The sequence below is a fragment of the Grus americana genome, chromosome 18 (assembly GCF_028858705.1).
Source record: "Grus americana isolate bGruAme1 chromosome 18, bGruAme1.mat, whole genome shotgun sequence".
Classification (NCBI taxonomy): Eukaryota; Metazoa; Chordata; class Aves; order Gruiformes; family Gruidae; genus Grus; species Grus americana.
In genome coordinates, this window is record NC_072869.1 from 11,434,758 (window position 1) to 11,449,034 (window position 14,277).

At 61.5% G+C, this 14,277-nt stretch overlaps 1 protein-coding gene across 2 annotated transcripts in view; it reads left to right on the top strand.

Moving 5' to 3' along the window:
• The first annotated feature begins 1,119 nt into the window (after window positions 1–1,119).
• Window positions 1,120–14,277, top strand: part of ARHGAP44 (Rho GTPase activating protein 44) — a 29,059-nt gene continuing 15,901 nt past the window's right edge. For both annotated transcript variants that reach the window (XM_054846573.1, XM_054846574.1), the window contains exons 1-2: window positions 1,120–1,370; window positions 12,797–12,836. In XM_054846573.1, coding sequence (XP_054702548.1) covers window positions 1,318–1,370; window positions 12,797–12,836 — 93 coding nt within the window. In that variant the 5' untranslated portion in view covers window positions 1,120–1,317. The remainder of the gene's footprint in view (window positions 1,371–12,796; window positions 12,837–14,277) is intronic.

Below are 14,277 nucleotides of genomic sequence, written 5' to 3' on the forward strand. Positions count from 1 at the left end.
CAAACAGAGGCTCTAAAAATCCTGGGAGCACCTTTCTAGCCCCATTTTGCAGATGGGAAGACTGAGGCCGAGGGCCGTGGCGCTGCGATGGAGCAGATGCTTTGCAAGGTCCAACAGTGAGCGCAGGTTTCCTGACCCCATTTTAGCAGAGCGAAACATGGACATATGGAAAAGGTCTGGGGGTAACGGGGTTTCAAAGCAGAGCTCGTAGCCTGGGGCAGGGGCCACCCAGGGCTCTGCTGCCTGAGCTGCCATGGGAGAGAGCGGCCGCTCGCACAGCCCTGCCAGTGCGGGGCCACGTCTGCAGGCAGCTCTACCCTCCGAGCACATCTCCGAGGGTTGGATCCAGATGCAGGACAGGGAGGGTGGGATGGGGAATCTGCGAGTGCCTTCAGAGGCATCATCGGGGCTTTTCCTAAGCAGGTTTCATGTCGTCACAGGAATCAGTGCCTTAAATTTTTTTTATTCCACACCAGGATGCTACAGAGAAGTTAAATCAATCAAGTGTCCTTCAAACCAGGAGCGATGCCAGCATGGGCAGAGCAGCCCTGTCGAGGCTCAGCACCGTGCAGGCCCTGGGCAGGCAGCAGGGTCATGGTGTGGTTGAGCATCACCCCACCTTCACCCCGGGATCTGCAGAGCCCAGGCAGCGCAGAGCAGCCAGCGGCAAGGTCCCCCGGCCACCCCAGCCCTGTCCCAGCTGGGACCGGCTCCTGCTGCCCTGCCCGGAGGCTCCGGATCACCTGGTGCTGCCCAGGGATGCGCAGCAACGAGATGCTGTTTAAACCTGTCACAGCCCCGAGCACCCCAAATCCCTGGGACTCCGGAGAGCAGAGATGGGGGGTGCTGGGGGGGATGCCAAGGGATGCTGAGGCCATGTCAAGGGATGCTGGGGGATGCAAAGGGATGCCAGGGGAAGCTGGGGGATGCCAGTGGGATGCCAGGGGATGCTGGGGCCGTGCCAGGGGATGCCAGAGGATGCCGGGGGGATGCCCGGGGCCAGGCCCGCTCCAAGGCCCCCCCCCCCGGCAGAGCCCGCCGGGGCGGACGGCCCCGGACTACATTTCCCAGCGCCGCCGCGGCCGGGGGCGGTGCGGGGCGGTGCGGCGCGGAGCGGAGCGGGGGGCGCGGAGCGCAGGCGGAGGCGCGGAGCCGCGCAGGGGCGGCGGGCCCGCTCGGCCCGGCTCGGCTCGGCTCGGCCCGGCCCGGCTGCGCGCCGGGCGAGGATGCGGGAGGGGCGGCCCGCGGCCCCGCGCTGCCCGCCCTGCCCGTGCTGCCCGCCCTGCCCGCGTAAGGGGCGCCCGCGCCGCCGCCACCATGAAGAAGCAATTCAACCGCATGCGCCAGCTCGCCAACCAGACCGTGGGCAGGTAGGGATGGGGACGGGCCCTGCCCGCGCCCTACCCGTCCCACAGCCCCCATCCTGCACCCTGCCTGCCTCCTGCCTGCTCCCTGCCCGCCCCACTGCCCCCATCCAGCACCCTGCCTGCCTCACTGCCCTCATCCCACGCTCTACCTGCAGTCTGCCCGCTCCCTGCCTGCCCCACTGCCTCGATCCAGCACATTGCCAGCATCCTGCCTGCTCCCTGCCTGCCCTACAGCTCCACCTGTGGCCTGCCTGCCCCACTGCCCCTGCTCCCTCCCTGCCCTGCTGCCCTGGTCCTGCACCCTACCCATGTCCTGCCTGCCCCACTGCCCCTGCATCCTGCCCCTCCCTGCCTGCCCTGCTGCCCGTGCTCCCTGCCCACTCCCTGCCTGCCCCTCTGCCTCCATCCCACACTGCCTGCATTCTGACTGCTCCCTATCCACCACACTGCCCCTGCTCCCTGCCCGCTCCCTGCCTGCCCTACTGCCCTGATCCTGCACCCACCTGTGTCTTGCCTGCCCCACTGCCACTCCACAAGGCGCACTCCCTGCCTGCCCCACTGCCCCTGCTCCCTGCCTGCTTCCTTACCTGAGCCCTGCTTGCCCCACTGCCCCATATCCCACACCTTGCCTGCTCCCCTGCCTGCACCCTGCCTGTGCCCTGCCACCCCACTGCCCAACTGCCACCTGCTCCCCTACCTGCCTCACTGCACCTGATCCTGTACCTTGCCTGCACCCTGCCTACCCCACTGCCCCTGCCCATCCCCTGCCCATCTACTTGACAGCTTCCTGCCAGCCCCACTGCTCCTGCTCCCTTCCTGTACCCTGCCTGCTCCCTGCCCTCTTCCTGTTGCCCCTGTTCCTGCCCTCGCTCTGCCCACCCTTCTGCCCCTGCTTCCAGCTTGCAACCTGCCTGCCCCCCTGCCTGTGCTCCCAGCCCTCAACCTTCCTGCTCCCTGTATGCCCCTTGCCCTGCTGCCCGCATCCTGCCTGTTCCCTGCCCGCCCCACTGCACCAGTGCCCACACCTCGCCTCCTCCCTGCCCATTCCTTGCCTCCTCCCCTGCCTGCAGCACCCTGCCTGCTGGTTAACCCCTGCTTGTCCTCCTGCATGCACCCTGTCCCCCTTGTCCCTGCCCTGCCCCCTTTATCCACTACTTCCCTGCCTGCCCCTGCCCTCACCCTGCCTGCACCTGCCATTCCCTGTGTCCCCGGGCTGGGCCACAGGGACACCCGCTGTCCGGGTACCCCAGCCCTGCTGCTGGTCCCCCCAGCACCCATGGGTGGCCCTGGCTGGCTGGGGGGCAGGGGGGCAGGCAGGGCGCAGGGGGACACATCGGGGTGCAGGCGGAGGGGCCGTGCCCGCGGGGATGCCCGCGTGTGCTGACGTGGAGCCAGGCCCAGGGTTTGGTGGTGGCTGTTGTGTAATTCCTGGAGATTTTGCAGCTGGGGGGGGATTTATTTATTTCTTCCTTCCCAGCGCGGCGCTGGGGCACCGGCACGGCCGGGGCGTCGGGTTCAGCATCCCGTCCTGGAGCCGAGGGCTCGGACTTTCGCTGGCATCCCCCGTGTCCCCCCTCGCCGCATCCCCCATGGTGACAAGGGACGCCCCGCCGGCTCTGGATCCTCGGCCGGAATGGAGGTGGCCGGTGGCTCCTGCCTCGGCCGCGGTGCTGTCACACGGCCCCGGCGTACGGGCACGGGGCTGGGATGGCCACAAGGCACTGTCACGGGTCTGCGGCGGCTGCGCGGGAGCGTGGTGCGGGAACGTGGTGCGAGAGCGAGTGCAGTGCGGGAACGTGGGGCGGGAAGGGTGTGCAGCAGCTCGGTGCGGGAGCACGGTGGCAGGAACGTGGCGCAAGAATGCGGTGCGGGAACGCAGTTTGGGAACGTGCTACAGGAATCTGGTGCGGGAGCATGGCATGGGAATCCCGTACAGGAGTGCAGCGCGGGAACGCGGCGCGGGAGCGCGGCGTGGGAGCGCGGCGTGGGAACGTGGTGCGGGAGCGCAGTGCGGGAGCGCGGTGTGGGAACACGGTGCGGGAACACGGTGCGGGAGTGTGATATAGGGAACATGGTACAGGGAACGCGGTGTGGGAACACAGTGTGGGAGCGCTGGGAGACTGGCGCTTGCCTCCCTCGGGGGAGTGGCAGGAGGAGGCTGTTTTGGGGACAGAGCGTGTGATTTTCTCCTTACATCTGTGTCGGGCCGGGTTTGCTCTCCGGATGCACCGAGGGGGTCTGACACGTCTCCCACCCGCGGCCGGGGGGCTGCAGGGCAGGGCCAGTCCCAGGTCCCACCACCACCGCGCGGGAGACGTGAGCTGGGCACCGCACACACGCTCGGCTTCAAAATGGTGCCGCCGCTGAGGCGAGCATCCTCCTTCCCGCATCCCCCGGGAGTGTGGGGCCATGCCGGGCTCCCTGCAGCGCCTGACTCGCAGCCTGCGGAGCGGGGACGGCGGCCGCGGGGCTGGGAGCCTCTAAACCCCTAATCCTCTTAGGGGCTCGCTGCGACGCCGGCTCGTGACGGGCAGCTGGGAGGCTCTGTCGGTACCCGGCACGTCTGCTGCCTGCAGAGCTGCCCATGCTGCCAGGCTCTTCGGGCTGGGTTTTAACTGGGGGGGCGGTACATGACCCCCTCTTTGCTCAGCGCTGGGATGGGGTGGCTGGAGCCTCTGCAGGGCTCGGCGGGAGCTCGGGGACCATCCTCATCCTCGGCCCAGCTCCGTGGGTCCCAGCGCGGGCTGATGTTTTATCCCTCTTCCCCACTGCAGAGCCCCGAGCAGCCCTCTCCAGCTGGCTGGAAACAGGGAGTAGGAGATGGAAACAGGGAATAATAGATGGAAATAGAGAATAATAAATGGAAATAAGGAATAATACATGGCAATGAAGAATAATACATAGAAATGAGGAATAATTAATGGCAAATATGAATAATTAATGGAAAAGAAGAGTAATTAATGGCCATAAGGAATAATAAGTGAAAATAATAATAGGAAAAAAATAAAAGGAATAATAATAGAAACCGGTGTTTTGTCTCCCCTGGGAGAGGCTCCCCGGAGTACATGCGCCGTAACCCTCCAGGGTCCCAGGGGTGTCCCCTCCTGCTCGTCACCAGAGCCCAGTGGGACACCATCACCGTGCAGTGCCAGCACCCTGAGTCCAGGGCTGGGGACCGGCGGGCCAGATGCTGCCCCGGGGCTGGGGTCAGCGCTGCGTGTGGAGGTCATCCCTCGGGGGGAGACGGGGATGTCGGGGGCAGTTTGCACGTGGTGGTGGCGGCAGCCAGCCCGTGTCCCTCCTCCCAGCAGTGCCTGGTGGCTGCACACCCCCGTGGGCATGGCGGGCTGGGCCGGGGCTACAGAGGGGACAGCGGTGACATTGCCCCAGCCACCCCACGGAGTATGTGGGGAGAAGGGTGTGGGGGGGTCCCAGCCCCTGGCGGCTTTTCCTGCTTTTGGTGGTGCGTTTTCCTTAAAAAAAGAAAGAAGGCAGCCGAAAGGAAAAAAATATCCGTGGGTCTGCCAGCAGCTGCCGGAAGTACAGGCAGGGGACAGGCAGGGGACCGGCAGGAGCAGCCCTGCGTTCTGGTGAGGTGGCCGCAGCCGGCACTCGCGAGTGTGTGGCCGTCTGCAGCCGAGGGACAGAGGGACAGGGGTTATCTGTGCGGGGACGGGTCAGGGTCAGCATTAAGGTTAAGGTCAGGATCAGGATAAGGGTCAGGGTTAGGGTCAGAGTTAGGGTCAGGATCAGGATTGGGGTTAAGGTGAGGGTCAGGATGATGGTTAAGGTTAGGGTCAGGGTTAGGTGCGGGTGCCAAGTGCATTTCCTTCCCTTTCCAAATCCGGTCTTCAGCTCCGTTTCCCGGGGGCTGCCACATTCCTTTGCTGCTCCACTTGTGATGCTGGGGGCGAGCGGGGACCCCCTGGGGAGAGCAGCAGCACCCGCAGGCGCTGGGGTCTGTGAGGGTGACGGGGCCAACCGGAGCAGACCACGCTCTTCTGTGTCCTGAGCACATTTTTTAAATTTATTTTATTTTATTTAGGCCATTTCACTAGGTAGAAGGAACTGGGGATGCTCGTCCCAGCCCAGACTCACGCTCGGTACCTGACCTTCAGGAGAATTACTGCGCCCAGTCTGTAAGGGGCCATAATATTTATCTCACGGGGTGGAAAAAGGGAAGTGAAATCAATAAGTGGCTGTAAAACATTTTGAAGACGCTCTCTGCGAAACGCTTTTATTTTTTATTTTTATTTATTTACCTGTTTCATCAGTGGCCAAGCTGGCAGGAGCTCACACCCTCACCTCGAGGTCACGGGACGATGGGCACGAGCGTGCCGTGGCGCTCGCTCCGGCGGCTGAAACAGCCCCGTGAATTTTCCAGAATTAGCTCAATATGGGTTTTTTTCCCATCAGGAATAAAACAGGCTCTTGCAGCCGTGCGCAGAATGGCACGAGGTTGGGTTGTTTTTTTTTTCCCCTCCTGGTCCTTTCTGAGCATCCCCGGGCTGTATCCCCCATCCCGGGGGACAGCGGTGGCCTTTTGGGATGGCCATCACTTTGGTGGCTCTCGGGGCAGATGTTTTTCCAAGCAGCAGGATGTCTGCACGTAAATATAAAGCCTTTAAACACCGAGGTTTTATTCTGCATGTAGCAAGAATATTCTGCAAGAAATAAGGACATTTTATTCTGTGTGTACGAAATAAGGACAGAGGGAATAAAAGCACCACCTGGGATTGTTCCGATGGGATTTGCAGGAGGGAACAACATGCTTTAAATAGCTGGGTTCCATGTCTGCGCTTTGGGGTGCCGCTGGCTCGCCATCAGCAGACCCTCCCGGGCTTTTTTGGCTTTGCCGAGTGACGCTGTGTCCCTCGGATGGTGCCGGCAGCATCCCCGCAGCCCTGGGGATATTTTTATCCTCCTCGCAAGGCGGCAGCGCTGACAAACTGAAATATTCATGGAGCGGGCTGAAGGTATCGTCCCCACGGCCAGCAGCCTCGGGGCCCTGTGCTTTACAGGGGCTTCTCTATGATTTTCAAGTCAGGACCGAAGCGTGGTCAGGATGCGACCCCGGGGCGGGTTTTCCTCTGCCGGGGATATGCCAGGGGCGAGGAGCGAAGGGCCCCGTGCATCCCGTGCCGAAGGCATGCCGACGCAGAGAGTTTGCAGCCAGGAAAGGGGCAGGAGATGACGAAAAGAGGCTTTTCTGCCTTTAAAATCTGTCGCGCGTTTTGCTTTGATTCCTTTGGTTCTCCCAGCAGTGGGCAGAAGGATGGAGGAAAGCTGGACCAGCCTCCCCTGCCCGTTTCATCCCGCTTTTCCAGCCTGGCGCGGCTGAAGGCAGGCGAGCTGCCGGGGGCTGAGCCCTGGCACCATGCCTGCTGGGGGACGTCGCTGCCTGTAGCTGCGGGTTTGGGACAAGGCACTGTCACTCCGGGTCACCCGCCGGGGCAGGACGAGCCCGGGATGCGCTGGAGGAGGCGCCGGCGGGGCCGTCTCACCGCGTCTCGCTGGATGTTGCAGCTCGGAGTCGTCTCCCTGGGGAATTTGAGCAGCGATTTGAGGATATAAATATTTGATGTTTCGCTTCTCGCCTACTAAAAAGGCACCGGGAAAAATCCGCAGCTCTGTTTGGCCTCGGCTGGATCCTGGTTACGAGCCGTCGGGCTGCTTGTCCCCGGGGGTGCAGTGGTGAGGAGAGCTCAGACACGGCCGAAGCTGGGGACGGCACGGTCCTGGGACCAGCACCCAGCCTGGACCGTGATGCCCGGCGCTTCCAGGGGTTGCCTGGATGAGACCCGAGGGGCTTTCTCCTCCCTCTGGCACACGCGAGAGATGCTCAGTGCCTTACCCGCGTTGTGTGGTTGAACCTCACCGTACCAACCTCACATCTGAGCTTTGGGGGACTTGAGGACCTTGAGTTTTCCCACGGGTACCAGCCCCTGGCATGTGCAGCGCCTCCGGAGGGAGGTGGGGGCAGGACCGGGATGGAGCCGGGCACCGTCCCCAAGCCCGCGTGGGAAGGCAGGGCAGACCCATCCGTGGGAGCGAACGCTCCCGGCGCGGGACGGCCTTGGCCGGGTTTTTGTGCCTCCCTCTGCCTGCACTCACGCACGAGGCTGTTTTTAGGCTGGAGCAAACAGAACCGGAGAACCGGCCGGCATCAGTAATTAAATAGCCATGAAATATTTACGGGCATACTGCAGCGAGGGGGTGGCCAGGAATGGGGGCAAAAGGGGTATTTTGGGCAGGAGGTGTGGGCAAGGGGGTCCTCGGGGCATCAGGGGCACGCTCTGCCTCCGGAGACACATCCTCACTCCTGCCCGTCCCCGCGCCGGGTGAAGTCCTGCCTGCCAGCTGGGTGCGATGGCTTTCCCATTCAGAGGGAACATCTTCCCAAAATCCCCGTCGTGCCTTGAGTTTTGCTGGCTCAGGGTCAAATCCGAGGCTGGGGGCTCCTTGTCTTGGGTGGTTTGAGCATCAGAGGGGGACAGTGTCAGGGGCACGGGGCGGGCGATGGATGGTGCCGCCAGCCAGAGATGTCTGGCATCGGGAGATGCTCCAGGGAAGCACCAGCTTTGCTGTAACTCCCCAGGTCAAGGCACTGGAAGCTCATGTAGTATTTATTTGGAAATCAACTTAATTTGCTTGATTGGTGTTGATTTCTGCTGGCAGCAATTAGTTTTTGCAGAAGTGAACGCCTGACCAAATTGTAGCTGCGTCCTCCGCTCGTTTGCTTTTAACTCTCCATATTAATTGTCCCTTTTCTCCCAGCTGTTTGCAGGGACGTGAGTGTCTGGGCGCTGCCTGGGGCTGAGGATTGCCTGAGTCGTGCTGAGAAAAACAGCTCTGGGGTGGAAATCTGGAGGGGAAGGGGAGGAGCAGGCTTTTATTTGCCTAAAGGAAAGACGAAAGAAAGCGTTGAAAGCCGGTAATCCTGGCTGCCTCTCCGAGGGATGCTCTCGCAGGATGCGTGTAACTTGTAAAGCGTGAAGTTTTGGGGCATTAGGGACCAGCCAGGGAAATTGGGGGGTCCCTGCACCCCTCTTTTGGGTGCTGCTCTTTACTGAGGCCACCTTGCATGAGCAAAACCCACCATCTCCAGCTCCCTGGAGGAGGTTGGGTCCCAGCGCGGGAGCCCTGGCTGCATCCTCCTTGGACGACCTGGGGATGGAAATACCCACATAAAAATGAACGCGTGAAAAGAATTGCCCAGAGCCGATACTGGCTTAAACTGGTGCGTAGAGATGTTTTGCTGGTGCCACCAGTTGCCTGCCCTGATGGTTGGGCCGTGGGATGCCGCTCTGCTGCACGGGTCAGACCCTTGAGCGTCATTCGTGGGTCCGGGGTGATGGGGTAGGCACAGATGGGCCCTGAACCCTGCCAGGGCGCGAGGAAGGGGAGGTCTGATGTAGCCCCCTTAGTTGCCCCAGGATGTGGGAGCCTGTGTCCCTCTGCCCCCCCGCCGCGGGGGCCCTGGCACCCCCAGGAATTCCTTCGGGTGCGATAGCGATTTAGGAAGGAGACGGGTTTGTGCAGGCAGGAGCTGGGCTGCCTCCTGCGCGTGGCTGCAGCAGCACGGGCAGGGAGCAGGACCCGGGGTCCCCTGGGCTCGGGGCAGCCGTCACCGCCACGGCAGAGGCTGAATTCGGGGGTCTGCGCGACCCCTCGGGCAGCTTCAGCCCCGCTTGGCTCTGGCTGCTTGTACGGAGCCAGCACCGGGGCACAGGGGGGCTGGGGGGGGCTGGGGAGGAACCGGAGGGTGCTGGTGATGGGCTGGGGTGTACCTGGAGGGGCTGGGGGATTCCTTGGATGCCTGGCTGGAACAGGGAGAGCATCTCTGCTGGAGCCAAACACGTTTCCCAGCATTGGTCGCATCCAAACTGGTTCCTCTTGACGCTGTTAATGGGTTCCTGTAGGGTTGTGGTTTCGGAAGCACCTTTGTGGTTTGGGCTCCAAAGTCCCACGTGCTCTGAACTGAACACTTGAGAGCAAACTGGGAGCTGGGGCTCCTGAATCCTGGGGCGGGGATCGGTGAGCGGTTCTCCCTGGGGATGGGAAGCCAAGGTGAGAGCCTGGGGGAGGCACGGGGACCCACACCGGCCCCAAGTGGGACGCTGCTTGGAGCGTGAGATGGGGAGGGAGAGGAGGGCACAAACCAGAGAGGTTTGCTGAAGAGGAAGAGCTGAGCGGAGATGCTCAGGGCTGAGCCAAGATCCTCGGAGAGGTGCTGCCAGCCAGCCTCCCCGCAGAAGAGGCACTGGGATATTTCTGCATCCCCGCTGGGTGCCCTGGGGAAATCCCTGGGTACCAGGGAGGTGGTGCTGGGGCAGCGGGGTTTCCTTGAGCATCTCTGAGTGCTGGCCAGGGCTCGGCACCCCAAAAATACCCCCCCAGGCAGGATGGAGCCCGGGGTGTGCAGGAGAGTCTCCATCTCCCCAGCTGCTCCCTGGCAGGGCGTGCGTTTTGCCACCGAGCATCACTTGCTGCAGGTTCACAGGATGGCTCATAAAACCGTATAAGCTCCCGTAAAACCGTATTAACTTTAGGCTGAGACTTCAGAAACATAACGGCTATAATGGGATTTTTCCCGGTGGCATTAGCAGCACGGAGCTGTAATGCAATGCGATGTCAGTGGAGTAAGACGATGTTATATTTTAGTCTTTAGACGTAAAATGGCCACGCGGAGCGGCTTGGGCTGGGCTCTCCGTGGGTTTGGAGGCGCTGCTCGGTTCTCACACTCCTGGGTATAATTTGCAGGTTCTGGAGTGCTGGAGCAGGAGCAAGTACAGAGACAAGAGGAATTATTTGTATTTTTATAGAAAATTAATAAGGAGCTCTAGGTGGGGTGGCCAGACATCAGCAGAGTCATGTTGTCAGCAGGACTGTGCACATGTACGGGAGCAGGATCCGTCCCGCTTGCAGCTGCTAAACCGCATTTGATGGAGCTGCAGCCGGGTTGCTGTCCCCGTACATCCGCGGGGCCGGGCTCTTTACCCGCCTGCCGGCAGCATCACCCTGCTTTGGCTGTGCAGAACCCCCCCGGGGGGGTGGCTTCTGGGGCCACGCTTTACCCCGTTCTGCAAGACGAGGCGCGGGAGCAGGGTGATGCCTGGCTCCGGATGCCAGCGCTCGGCACTGGCGGGACACGGTACCCGGCTCCCGCGGCCACGAGCGCCGCCGATCCGCCGCAGCCCTGCCGCATGCCCGTGCCCCCCGCGGTGGCTGAGCAGAGACCCTCACCCCCGTCGCAAGCCCGAGGGGAGGAGAAAGCATCCCGGCTCCTGCAGATGCCGAAGCCAGGCGGGGAAACCTGCTGTCCCGCGGCGTGCCCAGCGCTCTGCCACGCCGCCCCGCAGCTGCATCGAGCGGCTCCAACAGCCTCTTGGGTTATTCAGACCTGTAAAATGCTGCAGCCTTTTTCCCCTCCCTTTTTAAAGCCAAATTAATCGCTGGCAGGCTCCCCAACCTGCCTGAGCATCCCAGGATGTGGCAGGGCTGGCGCGGGTGTCTGCGCCGGGGCTGTGGCTGGAGGATGCTCTCCGTTAAAGCCGCTGAGGTTTCTCACGCTGAGGATGTGCTTGAAAGCAGAGCGAGGCCAGATTTTTCTTAGCCTGTATGAAACGTCATTTTCGGCTTCCAAAAACGCATGTCGGAGCGTAACGCATGTTGGTTTGTGGCTGCTGGGACAGAGACCTGCTGGTACGGGACCGTCCTGCAGCCGAGGGCATGCAAAACCCGACCAGCAGCTGGAAGAGGAGGAAAACCACCAAAAGCATCCCTGGATTTTCCCAGTGGTGCCGGGGCAGGCGGCTCTCCTTCCTCCCCCCCAGCCCGTTCAAAGTTAGGAAATGATTTCCGGGGTGCAGAGCGCGCGGCAGGGATGCGCACCGGCGGTGCCTGCACGTGGGTGCGCGATGCTCGCCTGCATCCCTGCCACCTCCTACTCCTTCGGGATGCTAAATATATCCTGAGCCGGGGCGGGGAAGCGGGGACGGCCGTTGTGTCTGTGCCGGGGAATATTTGCTGCTTTCTTCCCCTGTTGGTGCTAATTCTGCGGCGTTTCCAGCCCTGTCCGTAAATGATAGCGAAGGGGGTTTGCAGAAGAGGAGAACCTGAGCAGCCCTTGCTCCCGGGCGGCCAGCGCATCGCTTGCGTTTCCTATAGAAGACATTATAATGTGTTCATTTAAATCTCTTTTTTAAAAAAAATTGAAATAAATAAGGTTTTGTAGGTTGGGGGTTTTTTTTTCATTTTTAAAACCAACTTAAATCAAACACTGGGACAAATTTCATACATGAACCAGATTTAATGCAGTTAATTTACACTGTTTAAGTGTCTTTGGCCGTGGTGTATTTGCGGCTGAGCCCGTAGCCCAAGCCCTGCCCCGGCTGGCGCTGCTGCCGTGCCAGGCTCGCTCTCTGAACCTTGCTCTGCCGGTGCTTAGTCCTTACTGCCACTTTTTCAACACTTCACTCAGTCTCTCAAAGCTGGGAAAATGGCTTGGATAGCTGAAAGCAACCAGGGCTCAGGTTGGTTGTTCAATAAAGGTTTTTTTTTTTTTTAAGAAGGATGAGAGCGCTAAGCTTTCGTTGCTCGTTAATGAACCTTTAGGGTCTAATTGGCTAAATCACAGCTCTGCCCAAGCGCATCTCAACGGAGGTCATTTTTTTGAAGAGAGATGATGCACTGAAGTTGTAAAAAAAAAAACCCATAAGAAAGTGAATAAATCATCCAGAGTGTGATGGTTTAAATAAGCCTGAGCAGATCCAGTGAGGAGCAGCCGCGGGGGCTTTGCAGGCAGGATGCTGGGGCCGAAGAGGGTCTGCAGCGGGGCCGTGTCTCCTCCATCCCCGGCGCTCTTCTCTAGCAAATCCAGGGGATGACACGAGTTCCGGAGCGGTAACTCCGGCTCCGACGAGCAGCGGGGAGTGTTACGGCAAAGCTCCAGGCAGCAGCTGCCGCCGCAGATTCAGTCGGCTGCGTCAGACCGAAGAGGCTCAGTCGTGCGGACGGGTTGCGTCCTTGAAATCCGCGGCGCTGAGGATGTGCCAGAGCCCGAAACAGCCCCGGGAGCTGCTTTCGTGCGTAGACACACGGCCTCCCTCTGCAGCACTGGCCGCATCCTCCTGGGAATTTAACATCCCTGTTTTGCTGGGAATAATGGAAAAATAAGGGGGAGATCAGGGGAGGACCCCGACTTGGCCTGGGACGTGGCACGCTCGCAGTGAGCCGTGGAGATGCTCCATCTTTTGCTTATTTAGGAGATGAGGCAATGGCTGGTGGGGCCAGAGAGCCTTAAATCGCTGCCTGCATCCCGATGGAAAAGCACGTTTGGCCGTGGCCGGTACCGCGGCGTGCAGCTCCGGCGCTGCCACGTGTGCCGGCCCCTTCGCCAACGCTTTGTCTTCTTTCTTGTCTTGCAGGGCTGAGAAGACGGAGGTTTTGAGTGAAGATCTCCTGCAGGTGAGGTCCTCTGCAGCTGGTCCGACCCGCACCCAGGGCACCCGTGGGTGCCCAGGCACCCACCTGTGGGCGCTGGATGTGGCAGCAGCTCCGTGCCGGTCGGTGCTGCGGTGTCCTGTGGCAGTGAGATGGGCTGGGAGGAGGAGGAGGGTGTTGAGAGCGCGGGAAGCAGCATCGTCTCCCTCCCCGTGCCCTCCCAGCCCTTTCCCAGCCTGGTTTTCAGGTCAGCTGGAATCGGATCCAGTCTCGCCTCCGCCGGGACGGCAACCTGAGACGGCCGGCAGGATTGCGGGCGCCTGCGTCTCCCCTCTCTGCTGCAAAACCTGCCCTGGGGACGGGCCACGTGGCAGCAGGGGACAGTCCCCAGAGCTGATGAGTTTGGCGACTTCAGCAAAACGGCTCGAGCCAAAAACCTCACATGGTGCCTTGGAGCGTCGGCCGTGACGCTCAGGTCGCGGTCCCTCGGGGACATCTCATCTCACTGCTTTTTGCTCCAGGGGCGCAGGGCTGCCTGCACACCCCGGGGAGGGAAAGGGCCGGGAAAGGGATGTGAATTCACAAATCCATCACTGAATTCACAAATCCATCACTGAATTCCTGAGGTTTCTAACGCACGCGTTCTCTAAACCGTCGCTCATAACTCGGGTGCCGACGAGCCAAACCGTGTCCCAGCCGTCGGGGAGGGTGCTCACCCCTCCTCCAGCACGGCGCGGGCATCCCCTGGCACCGGCCGGTCCGGCTGCTGTTGGATCCGCTTCCAAACCGGTTTGGGGACTAAGCTGATGTATTTATACCTCCCAGCTTGGGAATTTGCTCCGTGCCATTGCTGTCAGGTAGCGGATTCTGCAGAAACAGCCAGACGGCCGGTGTACGAGGATGCCGGTGGCGGGAGGCAGCGACCCGCAGGTGACAGGGGCTGCAGGGCGACCTTCGGCTCTCGCTGGCCACCCCGTCCTGCCTACGCGTTGCCCTCGCGTGGACCTAATGGCGCTGCTGCCTGCACACATCAGGCTTTAGCAAGAGCCGTGTAGTAGCTAAAAGTGTGAGCAGGGTCAGAGCCGTCCCTAAAGGGCGAGGGTGAAACCGTGCTGCACGAGGGTGAAGCGAAGCTGTTCGCAAACGTGCCGGCCGGGCGCAGAGGGCAGCTGCCCGCGTCGCTTAATCCCCCCCGCGGCCTCTTGCTGCTTTACCGGGGATTTATCGGCCGTTTCCATCGCGTCTGGGACCAGCCCGACCCGTGCAGGGGGGACTGAGGTCGGTCTCCGGTTGCACCAGCCCCGGTGAGAAATCACTGGTGGAAGTGGGTGCGCAGGCTCCCGGGGTGTTGGTTTGCTGTCCCCGCGGTACGCACCCCTGCGAGTCGCTCCCCAGCCTTGGAGATTTGGGGGTTTTTTCCCTTCCTTCCCCGGCAGTGCCGGTGGCCGGGATGGGCAGGGTGCGG